Source organism: Acipenser ruthenus, chromosome 17 (assembly GCF_902713425.1).
Source record: "Acipenser ruthenus chromosome 17, fAciRut3.2 maternal haplotype, whole genome shotgun sequence".
NCBI lineage: Eukaryota > Metazoa > Chordata > Actinopteri > Acipenseriformes > Acipenseridae > Acipenser > Acipenser ruthenus.
In genome coordinates, this window is record NC_081205.1 from 11,566,427 (window position 1) to 11,579,204 (window position 12,778).

Consider the following 12,778-nt stretch of genomic DNA (forward strand, 5'->3'; position numbering starts at 1 on the left):
CATAGAGGTGTTTTTTGTTAAGCTTTCATTTCAGTTAGAAGTTAAAATATTTACCCTTTACACACCAGCTGTTAGTTAACTTTCACATTTCTTCAATGTTATTAGCAGTCAGCTCCAGTGAATATGTAATCTTAGTATTGATGTTACCTGAGAAAGAATCTTTTGTCGCACATCTTCAGGAATCCAATCAGCTGTTTGTATGTGGAACCGGACTTCAGCTTGTGTGTTTACTAGAACAAAATGTGAAAAATGTACTATAACACAACAGTAGCTGACTCTCTGTAACCTGTGATGTTGTTGCCTGTCTAGTTAACTCTGTGGAGAATGCTTCCCCAAAACAGTGCTCCTGATCACCCTGTACATTAAACATGCTTGTGAATATTTTAACAAAGACTTCCATTTCCATACCTTTATTAACATTCTGGCCTCCAGGGCCACTGCTTCGACAGTAGCTAATGGTGAGGCGATCTACACAAAAACAAAAGGTGCACGTCAGTAAACATGCTTCACAATAACATGCTTTATAAAAAGTAGTAATTCAATGCAACACTATTATGTCATAGCAGTGAAGGATGGGGGATTGTGATACAGTCTGAACGAAGACAAGCTTTTCCAAACTAGTCTGGACTTATTACAGTTTTTAAAGCTCTGGATTTCCGGATCCAAGTCATTGTAAACATATTCGGCTGCTTTCACAGCCCGATTAAAACCAATCTTGGACTGTGTAATGTTACCCTGGGTAAGGTAGTCCAAGATTAGTGCTAATTAAAACAATCGCAGTAGAAACGCTTACACACACAACAACAACAACAAAAAAAAAATAATAATAATAATAAAATGATGTATTTATTACAGTTACGTGGCCAAGGCGTAAATATGGGTTCCATGGTGTAATGGTTAGCACTCTGGACTCTGAATCCAGCGATCGGAGTTCAAATCTCGGTGGGACCTTCGTTTTAGTGCATTATTATTCTTAAGTTATTAAAAAGTGTTTCGTCGAACTGACGTTTCTATCATAATAAATGCTGAGAAATTCACTGCAAAGTTGTGGGATGGCACCTTTTAGCCATAAAATCTAAAGTATAAAACCCTCAGAAATACTTTTATTTGCTTTTGTCTGCTTTTGCAACCTTTACTGAAAAATCCGAGGTGACCGTAAAAAGCTTGCAGAGTACAGTACAGGTAAAAAGGTAAAGCGTTAATAATTTTTTTTTGGGTTACCTTCCATTCTGTATTTAGCGATAGTCAGGCACACAAATATGAGCAAGAACGGCGTTTTCTTTAGGAGCCCCAGTGGCCTAATGGATAAGGCACTGGCTTCCTAAGCCAGGGATTGTGGGTTCGAGTCCCATCTGGGGTGTAACGTCTATGTTTTTTTTCTCACGACTGTTTTATAATAAACTTTCCAGACGTTTCCCCTCTCTTCAGCTATTATTCATCAAAATAAATAAACATATATTTCAACATGGTTAGCGTCAGTAACCATTTAAACACGGTGTCTGGTAAAGGCAATTTAACCTTACCACCCTAAAGTAACGTTAACCGCTATGATTAAATAGTAGTCCATTATATTAATTAATTTAACAGTATCTTATTAAACATTTGACAACTGAGCAAAAGCAGAGTGGCGCCGCGGAAGCGTGCTGGGCCCATAACCCAGAGGTCGATGGATCGAAACCATCCTCTGCTAGTTTTTTTTTGTCAGTTTGTATTTCAGCCGCTTTTATATATATTTCATATTAACAATCACATACCGGTATGTATTGTATATAAAACCATTACTTCACAGAAGCGTCAGTCAATTCCATTTGTGCCCTGAGTACGAGGGGCGGGGCATCACTAAGCAATAGGAAAATAACAGACAAGAGGCAGCGCCAATTGGATAAGCACATAGCTTTAGGGTATGGGCGGGGCTACTGGCTGCTTTTTTAATTCCGTACCTCTTTGGGACTGTGGTAGTTCTGTACTTGTTTGCTTTGTTATGAAAAAATATTTCGTTGATATTGTAGTACAAACTACGCTAATTATAGATGAAAGTATTTACGTAAACGCTTTCTTGCGGTGAAAGACCGCATGGCCTAATGGATAAGGCGTCTGACTTCGAATCAGAAGATTGAGGGTTTGAGTCCCTTCGTGGTTGTTTTTTTTATTTTAGATTTTATTTATTAATTGTGTAACTTGTATTTCAGATCAAATAATACAATGTAAGTCAGTGTACATGTTTCTGCGTTTTAAAAAGTGATATAGGCTCTTTTCCTTTGGTGTGGTAAGGAAAATAATTTAACTTAAATATAGAAATATGTTCTACATCAGTGTGATCTCGTTAGAAATGTACCTAATGTATAGTCCAGTATATGTCAAATGATCAATTCCTTACGTAGATTCCTTCTATCGCAGGTGAATCAACTACAAGCTGTGCAGCTTCACTATTTGCTGTACGGGATGCGTCGTGTCGCAGCACTTTTGACTGCGCAAAGTGGTCACAGCTGTTGTTCACACTTTAAATACAGATTGCATTCGCAAAATTGGATACATTTACATTTAAAGTAAATGTGCTGAGTTTGTACCTCTTATCAAGAGGTTTTAAAAGCGACATCGTTGGTACATCCGTCCTCTCAACCAACAGGGAACCCGAAAGGGAGAATTTCAAACATTTGTCGCACTGAGACCCTCGACTCTGACCAGAAATGATGTCGGAGTCTGAAGTCTGGACGGTAAAGTTTTGTACTCTAAAGTAACATTTAAACTTGCCAGCAGTCAAAAGCAAGTCTTTATATTATTGGTTCTGGTGTACTATTTAAAAGCTCTTGTGTATGTTGATGTAGCTAAACCTACATTTGGACAACTTTCCGTGAATTCTTGTTTTTTTGCCGCACCTTGCCAGTAAAACGAACTAAAAAGTACTGCATCAAAATCATAGCCTTATAACAAACTAATTAGACCAATGTCTGATTTTATTCATGTTTTCATCGTATAGCACAGATTCATAGAGGTGTTTTTTGTTAAGCTTTCATTTCAGTTAGAAGTTAAAATATTTACCCTTTACACACCAGCTGTTAGTTAACTTTCACATTTCTTCAATGTTATTAGCAGTCAGCTCCAGTGAATATGTAATCTTAGTATTGATGTTACCTGAGAAATAATCTTTTGTCGCACATCTTCAGGAATCCAATCAGCTGTTTGTATGTGGAACCGGACTTCAGCTTGTGTGTTTACTAGAACAAAATGTGAAAAATGTACTATAACACAACAGTAGCTGACTCTCTGTAACCTGTGATGTTGTTGCCTGTCTAGTTAACTCTGTGGAGAATGCTTCCCCACAACAGTGCTCCTGATCACCCTGTACATTAAACATGCTTGTGAATATTTTAACAAAGACTTCCATTTCCATACCTTTATTAACATTCTGGCCTCCAGGGCCACTGCTTCGACAGTAGGTAATGGTGAGGCGATCTACACAAAAACAAAAGGTGCACGTCAGTAAACATGCTTCACAATAACATGCTTTATAAAAAGTAGTAATTCAATGCAACACTATTATGTCATAGCAGTGAAGGATGGGGGATTGTGATACAGTCTGAACGAAGACAAGCTTTTCCAAACTAGTCTGGACTTATTACAGTTTTTAATGCTCTGGATTCCCGGATCCATGTCATTGTAAACATATTCGGCTGCTTTCACAGCCCGATTAAAACCAATCTTGGACTGTGTAATGTTACCCTGGGTAAGGTAGTCCAAGATTAGTGCTAATTAAAACAATCGCAGTAGAAACTCTTACACACACAACAACAACAAAAAGAATAATAATAAAATGATGTATTTATTACAGTTACGTGGCCAAGGCGTAAATATGGGTTCCATGGTGTAATGGTTAGCACTCTGGACTCTGAATCCAGCGATCCGAGTTCAAATCTCGGTGGGACCTTCGTTTCAGTGCATTATTATTCTTAAGTTATTAAAAAGTGTTTCGTCGAACTGACGTTTCTATCATAATAAATGCTGAGAAATTCACTGCAAAGTTGTGGGATGGCACCTTTTAGCCATAAAATCTAAAGTATAAAACCCTCAGAAATTCTTTTATTTGCTTTTGTCTGCTTTTGCAACCTGTACTGAAAAATCCGAGGTGACCATAAAAAGCTTGCAGAGTACAGTACAGGTAAAAAGGTAAAGCGTTAATAATTTTTTTTTTGGGTTACCTTCCATTCTGTATTTAGCGATAGTCAGGCACACAAATATGAGCAAGAACGGCACTTTCTTTAGGAGCCCCAGTGGCCTAATGGATAAGGCACTGGCCTCCTAAGCCAGGGATTGTGGGTTCGAGTCCCATCTGGGGTGTAACGTGTATGTTTTTTTTTCTCACGACTGTTTTATAATAAACTTTCCAGACGTTTCCCCTCTCTTCAGCTATTATTCATCAAAATAAATAAACATATATTTCAACATGGTTAGCGTCAGTAACCATTTAAACACGGTGTCTGGTAAAGGCAATTTAACCTTACCACCCTAAAGTAACGTTAACCGCTATGATTAAATAGTAGTCCATTATATTAATTAATTTAACAGTATCTTATTAAACATTTGACAACTGAGCAAAAGCAGAGTGGCGCAGCGGAAGCGTGCTGGGCCCATAACCCAGAGGTCGATGGATCGAAACCATCCTCTGCTAGATTTTTTTTGTCAGTTTGTATTTCAGCCGCTTTTATATATATTTCATATTAACAATCACATACCGGTATGTATTGTTTATAAAACCATTACTTCACAGAAGCGTCAGTCAATTCCATTTGTGCCCTGAGTACGAGGGGCGGGGCTTCACTCAGCAATAGGAAAATAACAGACAAGAGGCAGCGCCAATTGGGTAAGCACATAGCTTTAGGGTATGGGCGGGGCTACTGGCTGCTTTTTTAATTCCGTACCTCTTTGGGACTGTGGTAGTTCTGTACTTGTTTGCTTTGTTATGAAAAAATATTTCGTTGATATTGTAGTACAAACTACGCTAATTATAGATGAAAGTATTTACGTAAACGCTTTCTTGCGGTGAAAGACCGCGTGGCCTAATGGATAAGGCGTCTGACTTCGAATCAGAAGATTGAGGGTTTGAGTCCCTTCGTGGTTGTTTTTTTTATTTTAGATTTTATTTATTAATTGTGTAACTTGTATTTCAGATCAAATAATACAATGTAAGTCAGTGTACATGTTTCTGCGTTTTAAAAAGTGATATAGGCTCTTTTCCTTTGGTGTGGTAAGGAAAATAATTTAACTTAAATATAGAAATATGTTCTACATCAGTGTGATCTCGTTAGAAATGTACCTAATGTATAGTCCAGTATATGTCAAATGATCAATTCCTTACGTAGATTCCTTCTATCGCAGGTGAATCAACTACAAGCTGTGCAGCTTCACTATTTGCTGTACGGGACGCGTCGTGTCGCAGCACTTTTGACTGCGCAAAGTGGTCACAGCTGTTGTTCACACTTTAAATACAGATTGCATTCGCAAAATTGGATACATTTACATTTAAAGTAAATGTGCTGAGTTTGTACCTCTTATCAAGAGGTTTTAAAAGCGACATCGTTGGTACATCCGTCCTCTCAACCAACAGGGAACCCGAAAGGGAGAATTTCAAACATTTGTCGCACTGAGACCCTCGACTCTGACCAGAAATGATGTCGGAGTCTGAAGTCTGGACGGTAAAGTTTTGTACTCTAAAGTAACATTTAAACTTGCCAGCAGTCAAAAGCAAGTCTTTATATTATTGGTTCTGGTGTACTATTTAAAAGCTCTTGTGTATGTTGATGTAGCTAAACCTACATTTGGACAACTTTCCGTGAATTCTTGTTTTTTTGCCGCACCTTGCCAGTAAAACGAACTAAAAAGTACTGCATCAAAATCATAGCCTTATAACAAACAAATTAGACCAATGTCTGATTTTATTCATGTTTTCATCGTATAGCACAGATTCATAGAGGTGTTTTTTGTTAAGCTTTCATTTCAGTTAGAAGTTAAAATATTTACCCTTTGCAGGGATATGGAGGAATCCAGTACAGTGTGCAGAGAGCTGATTCAGACAGTGATATGGAGGAATGCAGTACAGTGTGCAGAGAGCTGATTCAGACAGTGATATGGAGGAATGCAGTACAGTGTGCAGAGAGCTGATTCAGGCAGGGATATGAAGGAATGCAGTACAGTGTGCAGAGATCTGATTCAGGCAGGGATATGGAGGAATGCAGTACCGTGTGCAGAGCTGATTTAGGAAGCAATATGGAGGAATGCAATACAGTGTGCAGAGAGCTGATTCAGGCAGGGACATTGGGGATTGCAGTAAAGTGTGCACTGAGCTGATTCAGGCAGGGATATGAAGGAATGCAGTACAGTGTGCAGAGATCTGATTCAGGCAGGGATATGGAGGAATGCAGTACCGTGTGCAGAGCTGATTTAGGAAGCAATATGGAGGAATGCAGTACAGTGTGCAGAGAGCTGATTCAGACAGAGATATGGAGGAATGCAGTACCGTGTGCAGAGAGCTGATTCAGGCAGGGATATGGAGGAATGCAGTACAATGTGCAGTGCTGATTCAGGCAGGGATATAGAGGAATGCAGTACAGTGTGCAGAGCTGATTCAGGGAGGGATATGGAGGAATGCAGTGCAGTGTGCAGAGAGCTGATTCATACAGGGATATGGAGGAATGCAGTACAATGTGCAGAGCTGATTCTGGGAGGGATATGGAGGAATGCAGTACAGTGTGCAGACCTGATTTAGGCAGGAAAATAGAGGAATGCAGTACAGTGTGCAGAGCTGATTCAGGCAGCGATATGGAGAAATGCAGTACAATGTGCAGAGATCTGATTCAGGCAGGGATATGGAGGAATGCAGTACAATGTGCAGAGAGCTGATTCAGGCTGGGACATGGAGGAATGCAGTACAGTGTGCAGAGTTGATTCAGGCAGGGATATGGAGGAATGCAGTACTGTGTGCAGAGCTGATTCAGGCAGCGATATGGAGGAATGCAGTACAATGTGCAGAGAGCTGATTCAGGCGGGGACATGGAGGAATGCAGTACAGTGTGCAGAGCTGTTTTAGGAAGCAATATGGTGGAATGCAGTACAGTGTGCAGAGAGCTGATTCAGACAGGGATATGGAGGAATGCAGTACCGTGTGCCGAGAGCTGATTCAGGCAGGGATATGAAGGAATGCATTACCGTGTACAGAGATCTGATTCATGCAGGGATATGGAGGAAGGCAGTACAGTGAGCAGAGAGCGGATTCAGGCAGGGATATGGAGGAATGCAGTATAGTGTGCAGAGATCTGATTCAGACAGGGATATGGAGGAATGCAGTACAGTGTGCAGAGAGCGGATTCAGACAGGGATATGGAGGAATGCAGTACAGTGTGCAAAGATCTGATTCAGGCAGGGATATGAAGGAATGCAGTACAGTGTGCAGAGCTGATTCATTCAGGGATATAGAGGAATGCACTACAATGTGCATAGCTGATTCGGGGAGGGATATGGAGGAATGCAGTAAAATGTGAAGAGCTGATTCAGGTAGGGATATGGAGGAATGCAGTACAGTGTGCAGAGCTGATTCAGGCAGGGATATTGAGGAATGCAGTACAGTGTGCAGAGCTGATTCAGGCAGGGATATTGAGGAATGCAGTACAGTGTGCAGTACTGACTCAGGCAGGCATATGGAGAAATGCAGTACAGTGTGCAGTGAGCTGATTCAGGCAGGGATATGGAGGAATGCAGTACAGTGTGCAGAGATCTGATTCAGACAGGGATATGGAGGAATGCAGTACAGTGTGCACAGAGTTGACTCAGGCAGGGATATGGAGGAATGCAGTACAGTGTGCAGAGAGCTGACCCAGGCTGGGAAATGGAGGAAAGTAATACAGTGTGCAGGGAGCTGATTCAGGCACTTGGTTGATGGCAGGTGCTTCTGTCTGGCTCTGATTCCTTCAGGAAATTTGGAAATCAGCAGGAAGTTTATTTCTATGAATGTTCCACAATCTAGAGAATGCATACCATATTTTATTTCTTGGCCAACCAATTTATCTTTTTTCATTTATATATTTTGGAAAAGTTCTTTTCTGTAAATTCATATTCACGCTTTTAAAAATATTAAGTTTCTGCTTGGTTCACACCAATACTACTGTGGTTAGCCGCTGCCATGGTGTATCGCCCCCTTGTGGAAAATATCTGAAGTTCTTCACCGCTGCCTAGATCGAACTAAGGAGATCAAGAATCCACCAAATTGTCTAAAATATAACCTAAACGTATCAAATTAAAACAGCAGCAGTAGAAACGCTTACAAAAAATAGAATAATAATAAAATGATGTATTTATTACAGTTAAGTGGCCGATACATAAATATGGTTTCCATGGTGTAATGGTTATCACTCATGACTTTCAATCCTGTGATCTGAGTTCAAATCCCCGTAGGACAATCGTTTTAGCATTATTATTCTTAAGATATTAAAAAGTGTTTCATCGAGCTGACGTTTCTATAAGAACATAAGAACATAAGAAAGTTTACAAACGAGAGGAGGCCATTCAGCCCATCTTGCTCGTTTGGTTGTTAGTAGCTTAATGATCCCAGAATCTCATCAAGCAGCTTCTTGAAGCATCCCAGGGTGTCAGCTTCAACAACATTACAGGGGAGTTTGTGCCACACCCTCACAATTCTCTGTGTAAAAAATGCGCGTCCTATTTTCTGTTCTGAATGCCCCTTTATCTCATCTCCATTTGTGAGCCCTGGTCCTTGTTTCTTTTTTCAGGTCAAATAAGTCCCCTGGGTTGACATTGTCTATACCTTTTAGGATTTTGAATGTTTGAATCAGATCGCCGCGTAGTCTTCTTTGTTCAAGACTGTATAGATTCAATTCTTTTAGCCTGTCTGCATACGACATGCCTTTTAAACCCGGGATAATTTTGGTTGCTCTTCTTTGCACTCTTTCTAGAGCAGCAATATCATTTTTGTAACGAGGTGACCAGAACTGAACACAATATTCTAGGTGAGGTCTTACTAATGCATTGCAGAGTTTTAACATTACTTCCCTTGATTTAAATTCAACACTTCTCACAATATATCCGAGCATCTTGTTAGCCTTTTTTATAGCTTCCCCACATTGTCTAGATGAAGACATTTCTGAGTCAACATAAACTCCTAGGTCTTTTTCATAGTTCCCTTCTTCAATTTCACTATCTCCCATATGATATTTATAATGCACATTTTTATTGCCCGCATGCAATACTTTACACTTTTCTCTATTAAATTTCATTTGCCATGTGTCTGCCCAATTCTGAATGCTGTCTAGATCATTTTGAATGACCTTTGCTGCTTCAACAGTGTTTGCCACTCCTCCTATTTTTGTGTCGTCTGCAAATTTAACTTTTTGTTTGCTTACTATACCAGAATCTAAATCATTAATGTAGATCAGGAATAGCAGAGGACTTAATACTGATCCCTGTGGTACACCACTGGTTACCTCGCTCCATTTTGAGTTTCACATGGAGTTATATGGTAATCTTAGGTATTGGTGAAGGCGTGGTTGAGCTTTAATGTACACTTCCAATTTCCCTTTGCTAAAATAAATCCCTTTGAGAACGAAAACCAGCGGTCCAGAGAAGCTGCTTATCTGCCTTTTGTACGCATTAAAAAAATGTGAAACACGCACTCAGTTTACCATTACCATGTCAGGAGGCTACTTTGACACTGCTCAGCAAACAAGTAACCTAACTTTCCAACACCACAACCATTGTAAACACACAGCAATGTGCAGATGTATTTTAAGATGTTAATTTACAGTCCACTGTGCCAGCCAGTATTTTAGAGTCATACTGATCATGCCTCTTTCAACTGATCAACTCTTACACATGTGGTACATCCGAGTAACTATTTAGAAAACTATTCATAACTTCCAATTACCCAACCCAGCAAAACCAGCCGACAAATTAAAATAAACGAGGAACAAACAACACTTTGTACAAGTCATTCATTTATTCTTTACAGATTGCTTCAATGCAGCCAGCCTTCATATCCTGGCATCACCTTCAATCAAACTCCTCGCGTCGGCTTCGCTTCACTGCAGTGTGCATTTTCTTTTGCTGCAGGCGTTCTCGGTTCATTTTGTCTATCCTGAAAAGAGAAACAATGTTAATTTGCTCTGGAGGCAAATTGTAAGGTTACGGCATCTCTGATCAAATAGTTTGTAAACATGAAGACAACTGGATATGGGAAAATGAGCATGAAGCTAATATCTGTTATCATCCAAAATCCAAGAAGTGACGCCAATATCACAACCCTCTTAGAGCAGAGTGCGGTTAGATTGTTTGCTACGGGAAGGATCAGCATCTGAAATAGTATAATTGAGGGCTAGTGCATTGCTGTGTCGTGGTACAAGGTAATGATCCCAGTTTTAAATGAGCTCTTGGCAGCCCTGATCAGATCCTGGTGTCACAGGAAGATTACCTGTAGCGTCGGAGAGCCACGTCTTCTTGGGAAGGCTGCCTGTGTTTCACGCTGGCAGCAGCGATCATGTCTCGGATCTTCTGCAAACAGTCAGACAGATTGCGCATCTGGTACCGGCTCACTTCCGAGGTGACGATCAGCTCCCCACTTCTGTTTATTCGGTTTGTATGCTGAGATGCAAAATAAATCAATAAAAACATAACTAACAGGGTTTTAACAGCCAGTTCTGAGGCCTGACCTATTACATGTAGTGCTCAAAACAGTAGAACATATTAAAGTCCCTGATATTTATTTACTTACAAAAAAAAGTATACACACCTCCTCAATTTTGTAAATGTCCCAGTGTCACGCAGCTGTGTACTATGTCACGCTGCTATCCCCTGATGTATGCAATTCATGGTATTTTTTTGTAAGTAAAACTAAGGCTACGATTTTGTCACAGAGGTCATGGAAATCCTGAAAATCGTGAATTTGAATGTAGTCTTGGACGCCTGAAAATGGATGTGAAACACATTTGATGAGGCGCTTCCTTTATTTCCTTTAAAAAATGCACTGAAAATACTAATCTGCGAGTGTCTGTAAATTGTTTGGTTGTGTATTCACGCAGCATTTATGTGTAGCTGTGTAGGTCAGCGAATGAGATAACTGAGCGAGCAAGTATGTAAATGGGTGACAGCTAAAAGAAAAACAATTGTGAGAGCTGTTTTCTGTAAAGAAAGAACAACAATGCATCGGAGAACAGAAGTTTTCCAACTTAGGGGCTCTTTTTACAACATTCTATTTCCGAATCGTGGAAAACTCGAAATCCTGGTTCACTCTAAAGTAACATTTAAACTTGCCAGCAGTCAAAAGCAAGTCTTTATATTATTGGTTCTGGTGTACTATTTAAATGCTCTTGTGTATGTTGATGTAGCTAAACCTACATTTGGACAACTTTCCGTGAATTCTTGTTTTTTTGCCGCACCTTGCCAGTAAAATGAACTAAAAAGTACTGCATCAAAATCATAGCCTTATAACAAACTAATTAGACCAATGTCTGATTTTATTCATGTTTTCATCGTATAGCACAGATTCATAGAGGTGTTTCTTGTTAAGCTTTCATTTCAGTTACAAGTTACAATATTTACCCTTTACACACCAGCTGTTAGTTAACTTTCACATTTCTTCAATGTTATTAGCAGTCAGCTCCAGTGAATATGTAATCTTAGTATTGATGTTACCTGAGAAATAATCTTTTGTCGCACATCTTCAGGAATCCAATCAGCTGTTTGTATGTGGAACCGGACTTCAGCTTGTGTGTTTACTAGAACAAAATGTGAAAAATGTACTAGAACACAACAGTAGCTGACTCTCTATAACCTGTGATGTTGTTGCCTGTCTAGTTAACTCTGTGGAGAATGCTTCCCCACAACAGTGCTCCTGATCACCGTGTACATTAAACATGCTTGTGAATATTTTAACAAAGACTTCCATTTCCATACCTTTATTAACATTCTGGCCTCCAGGGCCACTGCTTCGACAGTAGGTAATGGTGAGGCGATCTACACAAAAACAAAAGGTGCACGTCAGTAAACATGCTTCACAATAACATGCTTTATAAAAAGTAGTAATTCAATGCAACACTATTATGTCATAGCAGTGAAGGATGGGGGATTGTGATACAGTCTGAACGAAGACAAGCTTTTCCAAACTAGTCTGGACTTATTACAGTTTTTAAAGCTCTGGATTCCCGGATCCAAGTCATTGTAAACATATTCGGCTGCTTTCACAGCCCGATTAAAACCAATCTTGGACTGTGTAATGTTACCCTGGGAAAGGTAGTCCAAGATTAGTGCTAATTAAAACAATCGCAGTAGAAACGCTTACACACACAAACAAAAAAATAAAAAAAAAAAAAAAAGCGAATAATAAAATGATGTATTTATTACAGTTACGTGGCCAAGGCGTAAATATGGGTTCCATGGTGTAATGATTAGCACTCTGGACGCTGAATCCAGCGATCCGAGTTCAAATCTCGGTGGGACCTTCGTTTTAGTGCATTATTATTCTTAAGTTATTAAAAAGTGTTTCATCGAACTGACGTTTCTCAGTTCGTTAAATACTGTTAAATTCACTGCAAAGTTGTGGGATGGCACCTTTTAGCCATAAAATCTAAAGTATAAAACCCTCAGAAATACTTTTATTTGCTTTTGTCTGCTTTTGCAACCTGTACTGAAAAATCCAAGGTGACCGTAAAAAGCTTGCAGAGTACAGTACAGGTAAAAAGGTAAAGCGTTAATAATTTTTTTTTGGGTTGCCTTTCATTCT

At 39.5% G+C, this 12,778-nt stretch overlaps 1 protein-coding gene and 6 non-coding genes across 7 annotated transcripts; 6 read left to right on the top strand and 1 right to left on the bottom strand.

The window, feature by feature from the left end:
• The first annotated feature begins 879 nt into the window (after positions 1-879).
• trnaq-cug (transfer RNA glutamine (anticodon CUG)) lies at positions 880-951 on the top strand. The gene has a single exon. It is a non-coding gene; the product is annotated as a tRNA-Gln (tRNA).
• A 336-nt stretch (positions 952-1,287) lies between these two features.
• On the top strand, positions 1,288-1,360 carry trnar-ccu (transfer RNA arginine (anticodon CCU)). Its single transcript has one exon. It is a non-coding gene; the product is annotated as a tRNA-Arg (tRNA).
• A 2,493-nt stretch (positions 1,361-3,853) lies between these two features.
• Positions 3,854-3,925, top strand: trnaq-cug (transfer RNA glutamine (anticodon CUG)). The gene has a single exon. It is a non-coding gene; the product is annotated as a tRNA-Gln (tRNA).
• A 337-nt stretch (positions 3,926-4,262) lies between these two features.
• Positions 4,263-4,335, top strand: trnar-ccu (transfer RNA arginine (anticodon CCU)). The gene has a single exon. It is a non-coding gene; the product is annotated as a tRNA-Arg (tRNA).
• Positions 4,336-5,043: 708 nt separating this feature from the next.
• Positions 5,044-5,116, top strand: trnar-ucg (transfer RNA arginine (anticodon UCG)). Its single transcript has one exon. It is a non-coding gene; the product is annotated as a tRNA-Arg (tRNA).
• A 4,871-nt stretch (positions 5,117-9,987) lies between these two features.
• LOC131697885 (large ribosomal subunit protein mL62-like) lies at positions 9,988-12,004 on the bottom strand (the record flags this gene model as incomplete). The annotated part of the gene is made up of 4 exons (XM_058989628.1): positions 9,988-10,138; positions 10,472-10,641; positions 11,692-11,774; positions 11,953-12,004. Coding segments are annotated over 4 exons (390 nt in total), but the record flags the coding sequence as incomplete, so codon positions are not given.
• Positions 12,005-12,425: 421 nt separating this feature from the next.
• On the top strand, positions 12,426-12,497 carry trnaq-cug (transfer RNA glutamine (anticodon CUG)). Its single transcript has one exon. It is a non-coding gene; the product is annotated as a tRNA-Gln (tRNA).
• Positions 12,498-12,778: the final 281 nt, after the last annotated feature.